The sequence below is a fragment of the Bombus bifarius genome, unplaced genomic scaffold (genome assembly GCF_011952205.1).
Source record: "Bombus bifarius isolate JDL3187 unplaced genomic scaffold, Bbif_JDL3187 scf7180000009275, whole genome shotgun sequence".
NCBI classification, from domain to species: domain Eukaryota; kingdom Metazoa; phylum Arthropoda; class Insecta; order Hymenoptera; family Apidae; genus Bombus; species Bombus bifarius.
Window position 1 is genome coordinate 670,449 of NW_022885009.1, and position 24,403 is coordinate 694,851.

General features: G+C 33.5%; 2 protein-coding genes and 1 long non-coding RNA gene across 6 annotated transcripts in view; 2 read left to right on the forward strand and 1 right to left on the reverse strand.

Annotated features, from left to right (window-relative positions):
- The first annotated feature begins 953 nt into the window (after positions 1-953).
- LOC117214948 (ubiquitin carboxyl-terminal hydrolase 1-like) lies at positions 954-9,275 on the forward strand. Its single transcript, XM_033461329.1, has 9 exons — positions 954-1,287; positions 1,454-1,633; positions 1,749-1,987; positions 2,149-2,378; positions 2,464-3,017; positions 3,096-3,288; positions 3,371-3,914; positions 6,917-7,081; positions 8,772-9,275. Exons 2-9 carry the CDS (start codon positions 1,465-1,467, stop codon positions 9,111-9,113), a joined length of 2,436 nt encoding a protein of 811 aa, XP_033317220.1. The 5' UTR covers positions 954-1,287; positions 1,454-1,464; the 3' UTR covers positions 9,114-9,275.
- LOC117214949 lies at positions 6,906-12,424 on the reverse strand. Its single transcript, XR_004488984.1, has 3 exons — positions 11,145-12,424; positions 10,523-10,785; positions 6,906-7,039 (listed from the first exon to the last, which is right to left on the reverse strand). It is a non-coding gene; the product is annotated as an uncharacterized LOC117214949 (long non-coding RNA).
- Positions 12,425-12,885: 461 nt separating this feature from the next.
- The window catches only part of LOC117214943, a 215,204-nt gene continuing 203,686 nt past the window's right edge, over positions 12,886-24,403 (forward strand). For 2 of the 4 annotated variants that reach the window (XM_033461322.1, XM_033461325.1), the window contains exon 1: positions 12,886-13,203. In XM_033461322.1, coding sequence (XP_033317213.1) covers positions 13,070-13,203 — 134 coding nt within the window. In that variant the 5' untranslated portion in view covers positions 12,886-13,069. Of the gene's footprint in view, positions 13,208-24,403 lie in introns of all 4 variants that reach the window. The other 2 variants (XM_033461321.1, XM_033461324.1) reach the window with 2 other exon arrangements.

The window sequence follows — 24,403 nt, forward strand, 5'->3', positions numbered from 1 at the left end:
TTATTAATATACCATATGTCACATAATACAATTATTAAGTATTAACTATTAACGAATTAAATATTGTAATTCAAAATCTATGACACTTATAAAAAAAACCATTAAAATTTAATTTTCACAGGAAACCAACTATGGAAAGTTAATGAGACAATATTAAATTGAATTCTTATCCTTATAGGAAAATAAATTATATATGTTGGGAAGTAATAATACTACCACTATTACATAAAAGTTTAATACAATACTGTTGAATAAAATTTGAATAAAAATTATGGTTTATTGTTTTGATATACATATATATAACATATGTATATGAATGTATTCGGTTTGATAAATCTGTCGAATCTTTTATACCGTTTTTTTTTACGTTAATTTATTACGTTCAAGATTCCTCAATTATTAAAATTACATAATAGCTACTTGAATTCTTTTCTAAGTGATATTTAAAAACTCGAGTTTTAAAAATTGTAAGAAAGGGATAAATTCTTTATACTGTACATTACAAAAAAATACTTCTTATTATAGATGTAACTGATAGTATTTGCTTATTTAATACATAGCAAATAAATAGAAAATGAAAAAGGAGGTATATTGCAATAAAATTTAGTTTCTGAAACAATTATATATGGATAAAAAATAATAAATAAAATTATACAAAAGAAATAAATTTAAACCGTGCGTGCTTAAAATTACACTAGTATTTAGTAATCATACTATAATAAAAAGATTTCGTTAAACAGGTACGTTAGATATATTAAAATCGTACAAAATTGAATAGTGAAATTGTCTGTGTTGTATACCTATAATAATCAATACTACTTTTTTATAATCATAATAAAAGGAAAAATATAATAATCAGTTACTAATATCGAAGTACATAACAACAAAGTATTTTTAAACTTATCCACATTTTAACTAGCGAGAGACTACTTTTGACCTACTGAATATGCACTTATGTCATAATCGCTCCAACGTCCATTTTCAGACGCAAACGCTCGTAACGGATTCTAGGGGAACATTAATGACGACAATGTGCATAGTATAGAAAAAGCTACATAAATGTGAAATTGTAACCGCACATGAACGCGGTTCATGAATATATGACATTAGGCACGACGCATAATGGCTACTGTAACATTGTAAAAAAGTGTTTCGCCTGACAGCAATAGAAATGTAGTTCGTGTAATTCAAAGAACATTTTGTGGTTTAATTATCAAACAGATTTTTTCGATTAACTAAGGTTAATAACAAACTCATTTGTTCCATGACTTCCTTACTAAATAATACGTAAGTACATAGGTTTTAAATTATATATAGGTTTTTATTTATACGATATAAATTAAAGTAATTAGTACAAAGTAAAATGGAATTTAAATGACCTCTGTAAAAGCAAATTTACAATTTAAATGCAATTTCTGTAAATGGACAACTATATAGTTGATTGTAATTTCAGGTTAACAAAAAATGACAGTATTAGAAACAGAAGAAGATGCGGATAAACGTTCAGTTCCCCCTAGGAAGAAACTTTGCTTATCCCTTTCTGGCCGTGCACGTACAATTTCTAACAACATTTCTCAGGCTCCTCAGATTTCAGAGAGGGAGAGCCTTTTAAACAGAGATACCTATACACATAGTACGTAAACTTCATTATTATATAAACTTTCATATTATATTGAATATTAATTATATATGATTATATCAATCAAATATGATTTAACATTTATTCATAATGTTCATTAATTATGAAGGTACAATCAAAATGTTGAATGGTTATCGCAATCAATTGAGCAATCACCAAGATGGAAGTTATGATGTATCGAATAGTGGTACAGAAGGATTAAGAATAGCTACTTTATGTAATTTAGGAAATACATGTTTTTTGAACAGTGTGATATATACGTTACGATTTGCACCATCCTTCCTACATAATTTGCATCATTTGGCCACCGATTTGTCTAATTTAAATGATAAACAACTTCAAACAAAAGTAAGTTGTATTTTATTTAAAACAATAGATTTTGTTCCAGCAGTACACGTCATTAGCGACTGAGATGTTGATGCTAATTCTTTAATTAAAAGAAAGAATGCTTTGTTATATTTTTATATAAAAATAAAATGGAAAAATATATTGTATATTTTTCATATTAGATAAAGTCATCATCTTTGGGAAGAACTGGTGTGTCACTTACATCAAGTGGCAGCAGGAGTTGGAGCAGTAAAGACCTATTAGCTTTGGCTGGACCTACTGGAGATAGTAACAAACATAGAATACAAATAGCTACTGAGAAGTTACATGAATTGTTCATGGCATTACGTGCATCTGAAGCAAGAGAAAACAGTGAACCGTATCAACCAGATGCATTTTTGCAAGCTCTTAGGTAAATATAATATTAATAATAGAATATTATAATTAAGAATTGAATATTACATTAAAAACAATAATGTATGTATATCTTTTTACAGAGATGTAAATCCTATCTTTGAAGGAAATCAACAGCAAGATGCTCATGAGCTTTTAGTGTGTTTACTAGATAACATCAGGGAAACATTCCAATTGTTAGTCAGGCATAGAGAAAGTCAGTTTGGACAAAATAACGATGGATTATCAGACTTCTCTACAGAACATTTAACAGATGTTCAATCAGAAGGTAGTAATTCCAACAAAAGAAGCATTCGTAAATCTAGAAAAAAGAAAAAGATAACAACAAGGGGAAGTTCATCTTGTCTTGTACAATCGAATCTAAATGGTGTATCAGTATCTTCTAGACCATATGAGCATATGAAATATTATATGAAGTACTGTATGAAATATGAAAATGGCCATGCTGAATTTCCGGAAACTAATGGAGAAATAAGTAGTCATAGACTGGAAAGCAAAAAGTGTTTTATTTCTGAAGATTTTGAGGGAGTTAGCCTTTTGCGGACTACATGTCTAGAGTGTGAGCATGTTACAGAACGAAAGGAAACATTTTGCGATATATGTGTGCCTATTGATATAGACAGATCAAGTGAAAAAGGTAGGTGACATTAATGATCATCCAATATTAAGTAACGAGTAACGATCAGAAATATACTGTAGATATATTTATTTGCAGATAAAGAAGTAAGACCAATGGATAGTAGTGAAGTATACAAACGTGCTGTAGTTACTAGTGAACTTCTTTGGGGTAGAGATAAATATTGGTGCGCTCGTTGTCTTCGTTATAATGAAGCTCGCAGAGCTGTGTGTTTTCCATCTTTACCAAGGCTACTTATATTGCAGTTGAAAAGATTTTCTACTGCAGCAGGGTAAGATTCAGTTTTCTAACTTATTTATTGCAATGAAGAAACAAGATTTCCATATTTCATATGAAGATATATATTGCATTAGGTCAATGGAAAAAATTAATAATCATATGCCAACACCATTAACGTTGCAATGTTTTTGCGAAGAATGCAACAATGATCAAACACGGGGAACTACAAGTGGCAGATCAGAGTCACGACATGTATATAAGTTATATTCTGTAATTATGCACCAGGGTGCGACAATGACAGCTGGTCATTATGTCGCTTATACTCGTTTACCTGATGAATCTGCATTCGCAGAATATTTTCAATGCGATCGAGGTAGTAAACGACAAACTTCTGGTCAGGGTAGTAGCAGCAGCACAAACACAAACTCGTCTTCATCAGACAAAACATCCGGTATATTAAAATACTTTAGAAGTAAACCAAGTGCTAGTGAATCTAAGGAACAATTAATTCGGTTTGGTTGTCGTAGTATGGATTGTTGTGGTATTCGACGTCATAAACACACTAGCACATGGCTGGAATGTGATGATGAAGCAGTACATGTAATCCCATTACGAGAGTTAGAAGATAAATTAGCGCCAAATCCACGAAATTCCGCCACTCCTTACCTCCTGTTCTATGTAAGATCTATGACGTAAATATTTTTTTTCTTTAAAAACGTAAAAAACATACGTATATCAAGTATTCAAACTAAGAGTGCAATGGGCCTTGTTCCTCCCTGTTAATGATTGCACTGTCACACACATTCCACATCTGTTTACTCTATACGTACTGTATCAGGTTTAGGTGAACGTGTATAATTTCGTAGAAAATAAATTATATATTAAAATCATGTTAAGCGTTAGAATTTGATAGTTAAATGATATGCAATAAATTCTCCACTCTACGCGATAATGGTACTCAAATCTTGCTATTAATACCACAAAGTGTCAATTTGTATTTAGATGATTAATGTTAACTGGGACGTGGGGCGTTTTATTTTTAAGTTGTTTCTGTAAAAATAAAAGTGTGTATTCTTGATTTAATTCCCTATTCTTTTCAGCTTTAGGTACTTTCCAATGTAAGTGGAAGTACAAAAATGATATTTACAATAATTAAATAAGCTTGTATCCTAGATACTATCATCATATATATTTTTATTAACCGTATTGTTTTTTTCATGTACTATCTACAACACATATTATCTTATTATATGTTTTATTTATGAGAATGGTAAAAGCAAAAAAGTATTTATGTTAGTAAATTAATAATATATTCCTTTTATATTTTTAAATTAAATTATAAATATATTTCTTTAAACGTATAATTTTTATACTTTTATTTCCTAAACAAAAAAAAGATAATTCCAGATTTTTTGCCGAAGACGTTTGCGTTTGAAATCGTTCTAATTTAAGTTCAATTATTATATACATAATCACTGTTAAATGTGCGAAAATCAATCACTATGACATATAGTTTGTAATAAATATGTATACGTCCAAGAAGTAATTTAAAGATGTCGGAGTTAAGCGATTGTTGTTAAACAATAACAGAATGAAATAGAGCAAAGAACAGTGAATTATTAATTGCGTAAAATGTCCTGTTTACGTTGAAATACATATTTGTAAAACGTCAGAATATCAGTTTAATCATACGTGGCTATATACATATATCGATTGTTTCGATAGGGGTCAGTAGTGAATAGTCGTATTTCACCTGCCAGCCTGACGTATTGTCGTTTCTTCTACTTTCGACTCGCGTTACAAATACATTTAACTTTCCGCCTTTTTTTTATATAAAAAGTTTTCCTACTTGGACATGGTTGCATCGTTGTTTCTTTAAAGAAAAGGTAAGTCAGTCGTATATAGAGTTGTATACAAATTTTAACGTTTTTAAATGAAATCAAATTTACGCGCTACGAATAAGCAGAATTTAAACGAAAGTAGAACATTCATGTATACGTTATAGTGTGAATATATATTTTTTATATTCGTGTTATATTCATTGTTAAACACGATAGATTGTAAAACATTAAAACTTGTAGGAAGACATTGTATTTGCGTAATATTGAAATCGGTAACGTTAATAAGTAATTACTATTTAAGCTAATTATTTGATTACCAAAACTGTCTGTTTCTTTTAATTAATTATTTATATAAATATTAGAATGCGAATATGAAAGTGTTGTAAGAAAAATCAACTTTTACTGTTATTATTACCGTTTTAATAATTTTATATTCTTTTATTAGTTACATACATAGTTATTATTTGAAATAATGTTTTTCTTTATTTGCATAACGTGCGAGTAAACTGCGTACCTGCGTTTTATTCAACAGTAACAATTTAACGTCAATTTGTATAATGATATGGTGAGTGTAACATACAAGAATTTCATTGAATGTACGTATTTCGATGTGAAACACTATGGATATAAAAATCATTCACTTGGACAAAGAAAAGCAATCAGTTGGAATCAGGCAACAAGAAGACGCAAAACAACGTTGATTGTTGGTAAAATTACCAGCGATAGTAAATGGAAAATGCTTAATGAACATTACAATAGTATAGAATATCTCCATAACGCATAGTGCACATTTATCGCCCTAACAAACTAAGCAAGCATAATCAATACAGTTACAGTATATCGTCGACAAGTATAATAAATGGATGTCGTAATATCATTGACGTTTATTACATGCACTGCACATTATACATTAGTGTCATATCTTTCTTTCTTAAAGAGTTACGTTTGATACAAAATATGTATACTAAGCATCGTAAATTTATTAATTCACTGTTCACGTATACTTGATATACTTCACTTATTTGTATTATATCACATTTTTAACATTGCTCAACGTAATGATAAATACATCTAATACGATATTTATATAGTTATTGTATAAGTCAATATAATTCGTACTATTATTGATATCGACGTAAGAATTAAAAGTGATGTGATGAGATTATATCGTAAATATTTAAAATATTATTAGCATGTTGGTCATTAACTGTTGCAAGTTCGAGCACTATAAATATATTTATAATAGTAGTTATTGTGTACGTTGATTTATTTAATACGGTTACTGCAAAAACCATATACTACAAATATAAAACCACATATAATACAAGTATATAATATAATAATATACAGGGTGGTTGGTAACTGGTGGTACAAGCGGAAAGGGGGTGGTTCTACGCGAAAAAAGAAGTCGAAAATATAGAATAAAAATTTTTCGTTTGAGGCTTTGTTTTCGAGAAAATCGACTTTGAATTTTCCGTTATAACGGATCTCACTGTAGATCGTTGTGTCGATGGAAAAATTAAAAAAAAAATTTATATTCTATATTCTTCATTTTTCGCGTAGAATCACCCCCTTTCCGCTTGTACCACCAGTTACCAACCACCCTGTATAATACAAATATATACTACACCAACAAATACTATATTATAAAAATAGTATCACCTTTTAATATTACACGAGATAAAATTAAGTCAATAAGAATAGATATACATATACGTACATATGTCATTCACCTATTTGTTTCAATCGAATTTTCGTACGTCGGAGATGATCTTATCTGTTTTTCATTTATACGGTGATTACAGATTTTGCTAAAACTAATAAATTATCGGTATGAAGTACCAGCAGATCTCGGTCGATTTTATAAGCATGGTGTACACCGCTTGTTCGTACTTGGCTCTCGCTGGAGTCGTTTGGTTATTCTTACGACTCATCCAGGCGTGCTTTTGGTTACCACGCCATCTGAAAAGACAAAATAATGTCCAACGAATGCTGCAAGACAAGGTTCTATTTTTCTATTCCCTTTTAACAAGTAAAATATATTAATATATTAAGTCTGTGAGTGGATTAAGTGGTTAAATGTTTTAGTATAATATTACAGTAGCTTTTGAATAAAGCAATCACGTCTTTCCTTGATTAAAGCTCCGTAAAATTACCTTTACACTTTGTTTATGAACCAAAGCGAGTAGCAGGGGGCATTGTTTCATTGTTCTCAGCCTCACATGTCTGACCGGTGATAAATGAACGTGTCGAATTCTGGACATTGATCGAGTGATTCATAAGTGAAATTTGAATTTTTATGTTGGAACTTCATAAAACGGAACTCATTGATGAATGGTTGATTTAAACAGATTATCTGTTATCTTTATTATTTCTTTCTTTCTTCTTTTAAAAATTGAAGATAGTATTCAAATGTCTTCAAAAGTATGAAATGTATCAAAATGGGAAATATATGGAAAATATAGTGCTTGGATGAAAATTGTAATATATCAAGCGTGCTGAGGTTATGTGATCTTCCAATTATTTTAAAAATCCCTAAATCAACATCGAGAGAGGAAAGAATAAAAAAATTCTTCTTAAAAAGAAGACTACATTTCTCATTGTATATGGAATGTTTTCAGAATACTTTTGCTTGTTTCTTTCACACGAGATATTCTTGAGACATTAACATAATGGATATTAGCATAATACCAAGACACATAGAAACTGCACGATCGAACCTCCATATACTTTACTTATGTGATAGCGTATACACAAGCGTCACAGCATTGAAAAGGACCCTATTGCTTAAAATCTTAGGCTAATTTCTCAATGCAGGGATTTTCAATGCGTATGTATATGTATATTCGACTCTGTATTCTACCTTCTGCAATATTGCTGCAGTTAAATCTCGATATATCCTAACGATTCTACGCTTTATAACTCCAGATGTCCTAGAGCTTTAATTCAGTAAATGATATTTTTTAAACGAGGTAATGTAACTATGGTTAATCCTGACATGTCCACTTCGAAAATTCATATCGCCAAGAATAATTCAAATTAAAGATGAAAAGTAGTTTTGTTGAAAATATCACGATTTAGTGTCAGTTATAATATGCAACGAAAAATATATGTTGCCATCTATAAATTCGCAGTTGAAAATCATCACAAGATCGAACAAATGTCAGTATAATCTGTTCCTCTCAATATTTTATAATTAGACTGATTATTCTGCATTTATGGAAAATTTCAATGTGGAAAAATTTATAGAATGTATGTAACATATAAAAATACATAAAACATTCAAAGTACAGTAGTTGTTATAATATTTGGAGGATGAAACAAATCTCTATTCGACCTCTATTTTTTTAGTTATATTCGCAAAAAATCGGAATTTTCACAAATATCTGCAGTCTATCACTTTCGATCGAGACATTTTCCTATATTTTTCATTCCTTCCGAGATATTTGCCCTTTTTATCTATTATTATGGGAATCATCGGCTTTAAAAAAATGTTTTAAAAAAGTTATTCTGTAATTTGCGAAATTGAAATTGCTTTAATATCTTCACTGCACTTATCAATACGAAAAAATGTTTGAAAGAAAATTTTTCTGCGTGAATGGATAAATATTCTACTATCTTTTAAGTATTTACACGTTTATTTAAAAATATCTATAGTTACGTGAACCATCAATTAATAATCACTTTTGTATAGATGGAGGGCTATGAGAAGTACATATTGGAGTGCGAAAGAAGAGAAAAGATTGAACAAGAAATGCAAGGCGGGGATGCCAAGTGTGATCCTGAGCAAGCGGAGAAATGGAAAGAACGAAGAGAATGTCTGGAAATGTTGAAGAGGGAATTAAGTAAGATTCGCGATGGCGGTGACGATTCGCAAGACTGGGACTATCTTCTGGAAGATGATGAAAAGAAGGAAGCTAGTATCACAGAAATTCAAGATGACGAAATTTCTAAAGATGGACCTAATGGTAAAATAAACGCAAGCACGAACGGGATCAAACAAGTAGCCGATTCGGAGGAGAAAAAGGACAAATAATTATGTTTCACATCATCTCTGTAAGAACGCAACGGCATTTATGATAACAGATTGAAGATGTTTAAAATCTTTTTAGTTCGTAAAAATCGTAGATAAAATCGTACGATGAAACATTTAAAGAATTCGATTCGAAGTATTTAAAAAATATGCAACGAGATAAATGTGTGTTCATTTCAAAACAAACAGAAGAAATAGTAATTATTAATTTTGTGACAAAATTTTTAACAATTTTTAATATCATAGTTTTAACCTTAATACGTTTCGTCCACATATTCACCTACGAGGCACAAGAATTTAGTAATTAATACGTATTAAGTGTTTGATTCTACCTATACTTAATTATATTTGCAATGATATACGAGTGAATGCATTTTATTGTACGTAGCTAAATATACAATTTTTACGAAAAATTACCTGTTGACACGGAAATGTAAAATAAGTGCATATACATTAGAAACACAATTCAAAATTAAAGTACAATCTATTACATACACGTGCCTCTTTAAAATTACAATGTAATCAAGGGATATATAGAGTTTTGCAATCATTAGCCTACAATAATTTAAAGAATTCAAATTAGTTTATAATATGATAAAATTGTTATATTATAATATAGAGGATGTATTACGATATTAATAATTTTAATATATTTTTGTTATATTTATTGTTATTATTATTTAGTGCTATTTAAAGAAGTGCCCTTATAAAAATAGAATAGGTATATTCTTAAAGATGACTGAAACACATACACGAAAAACAAATGAAATTAAGATATTTAAAAAATCGAATTTATAATATCTAACAGAGTTAATTTATCGAAATATTACATATGGAAAGAACAATTATGATATTTTTGTACTGGATTTTTATCAAACATAATGTAAAGTGTAAACTTTATAGTATTTATAACAAATATTTAAAGTTACCAATTCTAACCAGGAAAATGAATTGAACTGAATATAATAATATATAAACTAAGTGTGATTTCGTATGCAACTAATGCACCGTATTTTTTACATGCATGTACATCAACAAAGTCCTATTTATTCTTCAGACGTGTTATACATCTATGTACGTATCTTTGTATCGTTTGAATTACAAAAGTAAAAACACCAAATATACTTAATATTAATCTTGAAATATTTACTAATTAGATCGTATCTAACTAAATTTAATTTATCATTTGGTATCTCACAGTATTATTAAATAAATGTAAAATAAAAAGAACTTCTTAAGTTTCAATTTTACTACTAATCATTATTATTAACATTTTTGTATGAAAATGTATCGAATGAAATAACTTTCAATAAATCATATACACGTAGAATTCTTTGTTATTGGAGAAAACATATCATGTCTATGTGAACTATCTTTTTAAACATCTAAAGAACTAATCATTTTTGGAATACCATTAGTGAAATTTATAAAAAGAAGTACACAATGGTCCTTCCGCGAAAACGCGACGTCGGTATAATTCGTTGTCGAAAAACCCCCTTTGCGAAGGTGTGGTCCGGGAAAACACTTGGAGGCCTGCTGCAAAATGATGCGCACAGTGCCGGAGTCATCGGTTCCGTTGCACGTAGCGCGTCGTAGCGTAGCAATAAATAAATTAAGCTCCTTTCACAGCTGGGCCAAATTTCTCTTACGATCAAAAGCTTCTTCGTATGCACACCTAATTCGAAAATAAAAAGGTCGGTAAGCAGACTGTTGCGCCTCAACTCGACATCTGTTTTCAATCGAGTTATTAATAATTTAAACTAACAATTGATACAACTGTAGAAATAATTAACTAAGAAGAGGATTAATTCATATGTGGGAAGAATTTCATGTTCTTATGATATGTTTTTATCGTTGAAAATTATACGAATGTGCACTAGAAAGGGTATCGCGGTTGCGTTGGCGATAATTACCGAAGTTTGTTATCTAAAGACAAAGTTTAACCGAAATTTATCGATTGATTTTCACGAGTATTTTTAGAGAATAGACATGAACGAATGCAACAACTGTATCTAGATGTTCCAATTACGATACCTTGGGAAGCAGGTGCAAGATACCGGGTAGAGATATACACACGTTTTACGGCCTGAAAGTCAAGGCTACGCTCGAAGGGCAAACTTAAAAAGGAGCTACATTTGCTGGCGCACATCCAACTGGAGCAACGATTATTTTCTTTGCCTGCGAGGCGATGGAGGTCGCTGCGCCATTCTAAACATGTATTGGGTCTAATCCAGCCGAGGCATGTGCACGAATCATTTTTCTTCAGCTGTCGGCCACCACTTTTTTCCTTCAGCATCAATTTTTCATAATGAATCTCTGATTGCAATGTGGAAATGCTTTATGCAGCTATATTCTATCCTAATGATAAATTAATTCCGTCAAATGCAACTACTTATGAATTTCAACAAGAAACAGGGAAAACTTGTTAGTTCAGGATGTAACTTTTATTTTAAGTCACATTACAAAGTTGATTATAGATTTATCAATATACGTTCTATAAGTAATATAATTGCAAAGAAATGTATAGAAATGTTTAGGATCCGATTACTTTTGAGTTTCATTATTTTAGTATCGTTTTATACGTCATTTTATAGTAAAATTTTGTATAACTATTGAGTTCTGTTAAATTTGGAAAATATTAATTTTATTCATTTCTATCTTTACAGCATAATAGAATTATATCATAAAGTTAAATAGAATCTACGTTTAATACAACACACTTTTATAAAATACACATTTATAATTGACGAAAACAATTAATATATGTTTACACGCGTACTGTTCTATACGATACATAAGGTATCCCGCGAACAAATTGAGAAACTTTGTCAGCGCATTCAGAATATATCGATCAATTTGTCTTTGCTTTTGAGATATGGAAAGTATATTGAGATATAAACCAGAATTAATTATACGGATTAAAGCTACTTAATTTTTGTTCATATTTAACATTGTGTTCGATTTTGACATAATGTATTAATCATTTCGTGTTCCTGTGTACGTAAGATGGCTTTCACATTAACCGTATCTATTTTAAATATCGATAAAATCATTCCAAATGCTAATAGTAGATTCATTGATATTTGTTACCAAATGTGTATCCACTTTTGACCTCAATTTGAAAAACATTTGAAGGGGATAGGTTAATCACTGTGCGATTTATGTTACACGTCCAATATCAGCTTTCCTTTGACTTTGATAAACATTTCATAGATGTTAAATAACAAGGAATTCCATATATTGATATTTTTGTTCATATTTTTCTCAACGGTATGTAATAAAACTTCATTTATTGGAATTCATCGGATGACCAATGATAACTGCAATTCACATGATGAGAAATTAAAGATTAGAGCTTTAAGATTAGAGATTGAATTTAATAAGATATTCAGTAACATATTACATTTAGAAGTCAATTATACCTTTTCACATTTTTAATACTTATACATATCTATAAGAATCTAATCATATGTTATATTCCACTTAAGGACAATAACAAAGCAAACACACCAATTGCATATGTTTCTGTATTGAATGATTTAAAATTAATTCATATTAATAATTTCAGTACATTATCGCTATAGCACTAATTACTGACGATTTAGGTTATTCTCTCACTATATTTCGCATAAAACCGTCTTTTTCGTAAGACCAAGCAACTAGTGTACTTACATGAATCGATCACTAACTTCGTGAAAGTTTTCGTTATTCGTGCGCAAGGTGGTGCCACCGGCGTTATTTGTACACAATCAGACAGTTTGATGGCGGGAGGGCGCTACTTGCAATCGGGTGTATAAGGGTTCGTGGACGAAATTGGCCCTCTTCATGGACCTAGGCGATTACGTTTCTGTCGTGTAACGCGAGGGACAACACGCGAAAAGTGGTTTGCACGTTGATCTGTGGGATTGACGACAATGTCGTCGAGAAGGCGACGTTCTACGTTTATTTAAAAATCGTCGATGTATACTCTCGTCGCTGACCTGGAGACCGGCGACAGGAGCCATGCCGCAGCACAACCCCTGCCTGAAGAGGCTGATGACAATGACAGCGACGAATCGTCATCGTCTTGTCAGCTAGGGAACGTCAACAGCAAGTAAGTAAGTAGTTGAACGTCATGTTCCTGCTGCGTACCGCCCTTCAGTCTTATTTCTCTCACCTGCACGATTTCTTGGTCGATAACATTTCTCTACCTGAATATGCATACATCATCGCGCGAGTTTTCGATCATCTGAAATAATCCACGATCGAACATCACTCAATGATTGAATTTGATATTTAACGTACGATGGTTACGTGTTGATTTGGCTGGTCAGTGTGTTTGTAGATGCAAGAAACTGGTTAGTTATGTTCTAATTGTGTAATGTGATTGTCCAAAACAATATCGACGCGGCAATTTGAGCGATAAAGAGGGGAATATCAGAATAATAGAGAGAGATTCGGTAGTTTGCCAGTCGATGCATGCACTTATATATACATATATATATGGGCATGTGTGTGTGTGTTTTTCGTATAAATGTGGTGTTCACTATGTGGATCAATTTGGTTTTCGCGTGCACTATCGCGTGGTTCTATCGTTGATCTACTCGGCGCGGCGTGTTTACGTTGTGGAAATATAGCCAACGAAGGATCGTACAGTTGAAATATTGTTTCGCGAGCAGTTGCGTCGAGTCTTTTGTTACTGCTGCCAGGTGACTGGAACGAGCAGAGGTCACTGACCGGTGAACTCTGACCGAACATGACGTCATTGATTGTAGCCTCCATCCAGGGAGTTTATTTTTGTGTCACTGTATAGGTCGGTATAGGAGGTGCGACGCATCTGTAGAGAGTGGAGCATCTATGGCCTTTAATCCTTGTTGCATGTTCCACCGTCAGACCTATTGCGTCAAACCTATATAACGTATATACGTTTGATTTACTTATAATCGTATACCTGCGTCTTTTTAACGATGTATGGACGAATGAATGGATTCACATTATGAACAATTTGTTTGTTGGTTCATATTGAACTATACTACAATTTTAATCGCGAATATAATACAAGCAATAGACGTACGATTACTCGATCGATTAAAGAGTCAACATTGACGATGCCGTAATATTTGAAGCGCGCAGGATTAACTAATCATAATATGGAAATAACAGATCCTAATAATTTATAAAATATCATTTCGCGTTTTATACTCATGAACGATTGTATATTTTTAATGTTCACGTTGCAAATAATAACATCTTAGAAATAATTTAATATGCAGTAAATGAGATTTAATTAAATATAACTGAAGTAAATGAAATATAATTGAAATATACACAATACACGTATCTCTGTATTTTGTAGAAACTTCCTATTTACAAAATTACTTGTTGCACACAGTACTTATGAAAACATAAATTAGTATGCAAATTATACCTTTTTTGCAATGAATTACATTTATTTTTCAAATATCGAAATTTAATAGTGTCCTATCGGCATTGACAGTCTATATAAATTATGAGATAACACAATAAGTAACAAAAGATAATCATTAGCAGAGAAATAATCTTTTAATAAAGTATTATGAATGTGAAAGTAAAATTTTTAATAGTTATAGCATATTTAGCTACAGGAAATTTATTTTCAAAGTGCATGAGCCAAACATATTTTGTAGCTGTTTTTATTATAAAACAACTTACAATTACCTGTTCTCACAAGAAAAAAGACTTGCTCGGATACGACCACGCTTTTTCACACGTTCGCCATAAGAAAATATTTAACAAGAGCTTTGTGCAGATCTGTTAAATCTCTCGGATTGCGTATAGACTTGTGCGAAAAAGCTGTTCTGAAATTTTTGAAACATCAATAAATTTTTCATCAATATGTTCACATGTACAATAAGTCGTGTGAATCACAACTGTTTCCAAAATTTATACCGAATTTCCTAAAATGAGAATAAAGTATACACATTTTTATTTAATATTTCACATTCACAATTTGTCCAATTTGGACATTTGGTAGAATTTTTTAGCTGTTTGATTATCATGTGGGTGGCTACCCCCAATGGAGTACCATCTTCGTGTTTGTTAGGATATATCCTTTGTGAGATCTGCTGGGTGTTTCCTTTTTAGTCTTCTTTCTATGGTTGTGTTGATCGTTTCCGCTGCCAGCCGGTTCGGGTGCGTTGCTATTCTTTCTCTGTACCTTCTTGCGAATCTGCTAATCTCTTCCTTGACCGTTGGTATTCCAAGGTCTTTCCGTATGTCCTCGTTTCTAACGTACCATGGGACGTTACAATTGATCTAAGAATTTTAGCTTGGATTGTCTCTATTTTGCTTATATGGCTCATTGCTGCTGTTCCCCAAAAAAGTATACACATAAGTATGAGAAATTTTATTCTATCCATTACATAAAATAAATATGACAAATATAAACGTAAATCTGCTGTTACTTGCATTATGTTTAGTATTTGAACGTGATGATCAGAGCATATTCAGATCGTACATAGAATTTATACTTATATTTTAGCCATTAATAAGAATTTTAAAAAGTTTCCTAACGTTTTTTAAATAAATTAAACGTCGAGGCAACTGTAACGTACTCAATTGATCAGTAACATACTTAATTTACTATTTATATGTCGGAGATGAAATGAAAACCGGAGCCTTCCCTATGCAATTTTGAGGAAGCCTTTTAATGCTTTAGCCTAGATTTTATCATAACTGTAATTAAGTAATTGTCATCTGTAATTGTTTGACATTTGTGAAAAAGCGAAAGTGGGTTCGAGGTGACAACTGGTCGCTGAACGTAGCCACGGTCACGGGATAAACGTTTTGCTTGATGAAGGTGTGGATCGGTTGTATTGTTCTCCCTAGAAATCACATAGAATTGTACTTTAGAGATGTCGATATAATGGGACACACGTTGTATTAGGAATCAAACTCCAGACAGAAACTGCCTAGCAACGGCGTTTGGATCTTTCTCGATGTTTCCAAAGAGTATACAACAAACTCTTGACAGAAACTGCCTAGCAACGACGATTGGAACCTTCTCGATGTTTCCAGCGAGAATATAACAAACAAAATGCAGTCGTATAACGAAAAAGATTTTAATCAGATATGCATTCGTGTGATCGCCTTGGAAAGTGATACATCGAGTAATTTACCGAGTGATTCAGCAAACGTATTTTTGTGTTATAAAATTGTTTAAAGTTTTCCCGTTGACCGTGGATTCGTTTGAACCCCGGATCATTGTTAATAGCGTAAATTAAATTCAATATTTGTAAAATTTATCAATCGTTAATACATACAGTGGATAAAATCTGAGATGTACTGTTAACACAAGTATTCTACTACATCAGTCGTTCGTTTGCCAGAAAATTTCGAAGCTACGGATTCTTTGATTAATGAGCATTCGGCTCCGGAATCGAAATAAAATGGGTACGACTCACCCAGATGACTTAATTTACCAGCTGGAGGCTCTACCACACAGGAGTCGACTCGACGTTCATTCTTGAAGCCGGATTTTCTGTTCTGCAGTTGTGGACAATCAGGTGCGATATGGCCCTCCGCACGACACTTGAAGCAAACCATTGCCAAATACAACACAAATGTCAAACAATTACAGATGACAATTACTTAATTACAGTTATGATAAAATCTAGGCTAAAGCATTAAAAGGCTTCCTCAAAATTGCATAGGGAAGGCTCCGGTTTTCATTTCATCTCCGACATATATATATGTGATAACGTTTATGTACTGTAGATTGTAAATGATAAATTTAGAAAGAAGAATACTAAGATTAGATAAATTCGATCAAAAGGCAAATAACTCGAAAAGTTATCTTTTATTATGCTTTTTTTCAGAAAGTGGAAGATTATAAGTAATCTTAATAGCGTTTGAATAACAAGATTCATAAATTTGTAGATAATAAAAGATTTAACAGATGGTAAAAACTATTTAAAGAGTAAAGTTTACAAGGCAGAATTTTATATTTATTTCTATTCAATCTCTTTCAGCGGTAAATGTATCTCTGGTCGAGTATTAATAAGGAGAAAAATAAAGATCTCTTGTTAAGTAAAATTATTTTTAATGAAAGAATTACATTTTTGCGGGACGTGAAAGATCGACTTTGATTTAATGTATAAAGATATTATCTATAGTTCTTTAATTACATATCTGTCTTGAAACAAAGATGTATATATGTTACGTTGATTTTCCAAAATCTTCTAATGTCTTCCAAACTTCTTGTAAAATCACTGAAAACAGCCGACTATTTCTTCTACATAAAATTCAAAAATGTTATATACAAACGCCGTGTATTACGTAAAAAGAACTACAATATATATGTACATGTACAAACAAATCTATTACGTATATATTCTCAACACATATCCTTGATCTCTTTTCTTTCTGTATATAGTATACAATAAAGGTGATATGTTGCTTTTGAAAGTCTCATTGAATCATTTGAAAGACATCGGAGGAACCCAAAACACGAACAGCAAGTCCCCATCGACCCTAACAATTTCGGGAAAAAACATCTCGCGGTAATTTTTAGTTAGCGATGGAAATTTGACGAGCGAGCCAGTAAAACCGTGAAACGCGAAAGAAAGTGAAAATACGTGGCGGGAACAACGTGGTTGCGTTTTAAAAATCGTTGAAGTAAAAGTAATTACGCGACCAAACAAACAACAATCTCGTATATGCACATGGTGACGTCAGAATTATTTGGATCATCAGCGGTGCAACAGTTTTCAGCGCGAGCTCGCCGGCGGACTACGTTTTCCGCGCGGTAAATCTCATTTTCCGTTGCCAACCGGCGAGAAACGTGGCACACGCTTTTTGTATTAACAACGCCGGCCTTCGTACACACTTACTTGTAATTTCCTCGAAGCATGTTCATCACGTAACCCACGTATCTCATTCATGGCGTTCCATCGCGTCTATCGGTTTCCTGTGTGGAAAGCTGAGAGCATCACGCAGCTCCGTTCTATCGATCTGCAGCTGGCAGGAGTTCTCCCTCTTCCTCCTCTGGCCCTCAGCCCTCTGCTCCTTCCTCATCTCGCTCTTCACCAACTTTAGGCGTCTCTGTCCATTTTCCAGCGATCGTTCGCCAGCTCATTCATGTCCTCTCCCCCCCTTTTCGTCGTTCCCCTCCTTTCCTTCTCTCTTGCTCAACCCCTTTCTGTTCTAGTTGTCCCTCTTTATCTAATTTCGGTTCTCATCCTCCGTACCGTCCGTCTCTTTCTTCTCGCGTTCTTCCATACAAGTACGTTCCCTATCTCCTCGACCTTCTCTTTTCAGTCACCCTTCACCCTCTACCCTTAGCCCCCTATCGCTCTGCCTTCGAGCGGTTGATTCCCTATCCTCCCTTGTTCGTGTCTTTCCTGTCCTCTTCTACCTTTTGTGCTTCGTCCGTCATCCCTTCCACTCTCTATTTCTCTTTTTCTTTCTTCGACCTGTCCTCGAGCGGAATATCCTAGTGCAGCGAGCGAGGAACAGGTAGCGATAGGATGAAGTTCCATATGTGCGGGAATTTGACGTGTAACGCGGTAGATAAAAAGTAGATGGAAAAATGCTGTGTCTTGCGAAAATGCGTTACACGAGACGGAGAATTAATGCAAAAGTGATGGTTAGGTGCTGACAGTTAGGAAAAGTACATTTGTCATTTCTTACGATGCTAAGAGAACTACGTTTATTAAAATCATCAACGATTAATTTCAAGTATTACGTATCCACATTATTTATGATAGATGTGAACAATGCCATCGATTTTTTATCCGAGAAGCTTGCAGTTGCTACTTTCCTAACAAAATGTTCGAATGCGAAGGATTAATATTCCGCTAAGTAAAAGTGGATTAAAGATTTAGATATTCAAAAATTCCGTACGCTTGCTCCATTAAGAAACATCGAACGACGGTGCTTGCGTTTAAAAATTCTCATTACCTTCCTTTGTTTCTACGGATTTCTCCAATTCTCGAAGCTGGTACAGCGAGTCCGTGTTGCAAGAACGTACCCTTTACGCGGAGGATATCTGTATTCATAAATCCGAATCGTATCCAATACCCAAGCTTCGTTTCATAGGATTTTCGAATGGTCCAAATACTAAGATAGTTCACGTTAAATATGTCAAATATATTATAGATATTAATACCAATTTTGAATATACAATACACCCATCCATGTTGAACCACATAGATACGCAAGAAACATGTACATAGCGAAGAAAATAACTTTTCGATACCCCAAAGTAACTTTTTCTTACTCACTTAAAAATTGTAATATAAATATTTCCCTTGCAAGTAGTTAATTTTCTATTTGTTAATCTTTCATCTGGCCTTTTTCCAAGTAATTCCGATCGTTACTCGGCAGTTTTGAGCGTCTCGATAGTCAAAATTTATAATTTCAATCCGAAAGTATCCGAAAGTAAGTGAGAAGGTGAAGAATACTATCGTCTGGTGTGGACAGTATCCTGCAGCACGAGGAAACCAAACGAAAAATGTGTGCGATGTACCGAGTGTAAGGATCGGGCACATGAAACATGCACCGATCAAAATGTCTTTTATATTTGACGCAATTGCGATTCCCAGTGATTGGTTACAAGTTTTACTCTTCTTCTGCTCATTATCATAACTTAAATCAATACATATCTTAGTCTTGCAAAGTTAAACGTGTGTTACTATCGTGGCCATGCAGTGTCACGGTCGACCTGGGGTCAAGGACGGTTGTAACACTTTCTCCGCTTCTGACTTTTTATCAGTAACCTGATTATTACTTGATACGGTGAAATTCCTGTGTCTCTACAACGTCAGATAATTAAGTAACACCTGAGTGCAAGAAGCTTTCTTGTAAACGTAATAAAACTATTGAATCAACGTGAAAAGTTGCAAAGTCAAGGTGTTCGTTTCAAAGTAATCAAAAGTATTGCGAAGTGTTCGTAACATACTCTAACGGTTCACTCATTGTACCATTTCATTGTACAGATCGTTCTCAAGCCTCAGAATGAACAGTTGAGAGTTTCGGGAATCTGTTCACGAGATGTTCAGGTTGCTGGTAGGGAGTGTGGCATTGTATGGAGCGGAGATCTGGGGATAGGGAAGAGAAGAATGGATAAGATACAGAGAAGGTAATTTGAAGCGAATCCTAGGTGTGAAAAGAACCACACCAAAGTATATAATAAGACAGGGAACGAAGTCAAAGGAATTGAGTACCGTAGCGGATAAAGGGGCAATGAAGTATCAGAAAGAAGCGAGGAGGATATCGAGTAAGAAGCTGGAAGTGGAATGTGTGAAGGAAGTGGAAAAGGAAAAGGGCAAAGCGGGAGAAATAAGTGGAAAAGAAAAGGGGATGATCGACTTGGATGAAAGCATAGCGATATAGAGAAATAGACGGATAGCAGCAATTGTACATAGTAGCAGAGAAGATGAAAGTGAAAGGAGAGGGGGATACAGAAGCCAAATTATAAGGAGTACTACAAATACATAAGATTGTGCGTAAATGCATCATACATAAGAGGAAAAGGAGAAAAAAAGGAGAGAAAATTAATAGCCAGATTCAGAGTGGGAAATAAACACTGGCGAACAAACACTTGACAGAGGAGGATAGCAGGAGATGCAAAACATGCGAAGTTGAAAGGGAGTATATGAAATATACAGGGTGGTTGGTAACTGGTGGTACAAGCGGAAAGGGGGTGATTCTACGCGAAAAAAGAAGTCGAAAATATAGAATAAAAATTTTTTTTTTAATTTTTCCATCGAGACAACGATCTACAGTGAGATCCGTTATAACGAGACGTGATAAAATGCACGCGTACCGAGCGAAAATTCAAAGTCGATTTTCTCGAAAACAAAGCCTCGAACGAAAAATTGTTATTCTATATTTTCGACTTCTTTTTTCGCGTAGAATCACCCCCTTTCCGCTTGTACCACCAGTTACCAACCACCAGTTACCAGATGCGAGGAAATTAAATGCAAAAAATAAACAAGGGAGGTGTTGGTACACGATACAAGCAGGATAGCAAACATGAAAAGAATAGTGGAAGCAAAACGAGCGAGTTGGAGCGAGAAAAGAGGAGAAATAGAAGGTGGAAACAAAAGTCAAAAAGTTGTGGATGTGGGAGGCCAAGAAGCAGAGGAAAGTCTGTTAGGAGTTGAGAGTATCATGAACGAGTAATTAGGTTAATTAGTTAATTAATACTGTTAATTAATTAAACAGTGTAGTAGTTAAGGATGTGAATTGTACAAAGAATAACAGATTTGAGGGATAGATTTAAGAAATAAGGAAAATGAGAGTGAATGTGAACTGAAAACCGTCATGAGCCGATAGACAAAGATTATGAATAATAATAATAATAACAATAATAAAAATATATTCTTATTTTTATTATACTTGTATTAGTTATTATTAAATGTTAAGTGTCATTATTATACAATATATCCGTTTTAAATGTCTATACGTGATTTATTCCTGTAAATATCAAAAGTGCGAGAAAATGTTTGAGATGAAAGTCGTTTGACTTCACGGGGGAAACTTAATAAGCTATTTCGATTCTTTTCATATTTTCATTTAGAGAGATTTCAGTGCCAATGTGACTGAGTAATGTAATGTAATTTTAAATCAAACTATGTGTTTCTATACACCATTCGATGCATTTCTTAATTCCCTATAAGAAAGTATTAAGTACTTGTGTCTGAAAATGTCAAGTTCAAAAGATATTTCAATGATAATTTCGTTGAATTGAAAGTACGAAGGTCAAGGAAAACGAACATAGAAGCACATTGCGTCATATTTCCTTTCCCAGTCTTTGGTACGATAAGTTTTATAAAATTGAAGTCGAAATATATTTCAAACTAATTATTTTTCGACCCAAGCACCTCGATGCCTCTTTGTAGAGAATCAAAAAATACATTGAATGGTGTATAGAACTGAGGTGGATTATTATACGTGTTGGTTTATTAAAGAGACCAGTGATAAAATTGTAATAGTCAGTGTATATTAAAATTACTTTAAATACAAGTACAGAGACAGTGTATATCGGTCGTAATCGTCGCTCGCTCAATGCTACTGTTCAACCCTACGCTCGCTATTCGACTGTATGACTCGCTATAATCATTGTCCTAGAGAGCATGCTTGTTTATTTGTATCGACCGGTGATATTATAAAAAGCTCAAATGTAACTCCGGTTCGCGATTATAAATAACGGCGATAATGTTTTGTCCGGAGTTTGTTTACCTTTGAATCTACCAAACCAAAACAACGTTGGCACTCCAAGGCACAACAATATGAGTCTCTCCCGATTCGACTCTTCCGTTGACTCGTGTGTCGCTACAGAACAATGTGTAATTCCATTTAAAAAAATAGAGAAATAATAGAAAAAATAGACATTTTTTATATGCCTTCACTTTCAGAGAAAACACATGTAACACGCGATGCAACACAGGAAACCATAACAATTAATTTTTCCTAATGAAATTTTGTCTACCTTCTACCTACTACCTTCCACCCACTATGGCTTGTTCCAGTTATGGTTTATATGCATTAGGACGTTCAAATAACAGAACGTTCACATAACGGAGGTTCTATTGTTCTTATTTCTATATTACAATGATTCGATAGTCTTACAAACGCTAAAACAAGTCACAAGAGTCAAAAAAGCATTTAGTTACGAATTTAGTCACCGATAACAAAGAGAAATGATTTTAAGGAACTGTTCGGTCAACGTTTGATTCTATTTGGGAAAAATTTGTTCGCTCCTCGAACTGCTCATAGTTCGTTCGAATGTGTCGCGTTTAAGTTTCCCTATTTCTTCTATTTCTTCTCTTCCGATATCCGTAGACACGCTTGAGTTTGTAAAATTCTTGGAAAGCAAATGCACTTTCATCTTCCCACACGCTGTATGATGTAAAAACATCTTTGAGAAATATCAACTCAGAACTGTGAAAGTCCAAGTTTCATGCTCTGACCTCCACCCCCGTGTCAATTTCACACACTTTTCCACTGAAAGATCACGTTACTTCACCATTCATGCAGCAATTTTTTCGCAACTTTTTGACTTTCACGTGCGGATGAAACGCGATACCTTTTTAGGCGAATTGCTGCGAATGTTTGTGACGAAGAGCGAAATTATTTATTCGTCTTTCCATTTTATTGATCCTCCATCATCGTGTCAATCTCGTACACGAGTGACGCATCGAATTACGAAAATGAAGGATGGCTGAGGGTAAAAAAGGAGCTCAGGTGGATCGTTGTACGACATTTCTACGCCAAGTTACGACAGTTCGAACATCGGCAATTTTTCGCCGAAGATTTAGCGATTTAATTTTGTACGCCAGCGTACTTACAGAAGCTTCTTATTGGCAATTTAAGGTCATCACTGAAAACAGGAGATCCTCTATCTCCCTTCCTCGTCACTTCGCAAATCTCCGGAGAATCGGATATGATTGCTCGAAGGAAGGAAATGCATGGACGAGTAGGTGAAGTCAACCCTTTTCAGTTCTCGCTCTTCGTCTTTCCTCGGTCGCTTCGCAAGGTTATCGTTGCATCCAATTAAAGAGAATCGTATGCATCGATTTCGGCTCGTGCTAACTTTACTTGATCCCATGAGTACGCTTTGCGATAGCAATTAATTGCGATATCGCAATGAAACGCATCGATGGATTCCGGTTGGCTTGTAAACGCTGCGTTTTCCGCGTTTCATTTTCATTAAGCGAATCGAGTAACCATTTAATTTTGCCGATAAGGATAAAGCTGAAATCCATTAGCAAAAACGAAATTCTGACATGCGAACGTTAGGTAGATTCTCCTTGCAGCGAAATATTAACCCTTTGCACTTGGAATTTTATTTCAATTTCGATACCAGCAGCTGCCAACGCTTTTAAGTGTTTTATTTGAAATTTACCTTAACTAAACAATAAGACAATTTAAAGAAATAAAGGAAGAAACAAATTCACTTAAACACCAGTTTTATTCACACTGTTGTTGTATTTTGTAATTTTTAAGTGTATGATATATCTTGAAACAATTTGCAGGATGCAATCCTGGCTTTCTTTCGCACGTTTCACAAAAAAAGGAGCTCCTGAGATAAAAAACTGATGTAGAGTCACGCTCGACATAGAAGTACAAAGGGTTAATTTATTCTCCTCTCCCTTTGTATCTTTCTTATAATCATTTGGGAAAAGGACAATTTCGAGAAGCGAATTTTAATTTCTAAAAATACGTAACTTACTTGATTCAAGTATATTGCGTTAATCTAAGTAAACGTCGGAATGCGGCAATATACAGGGTGGTTGGTAGCTGATGGTACAAGCGGAAAGGGGTGGTTC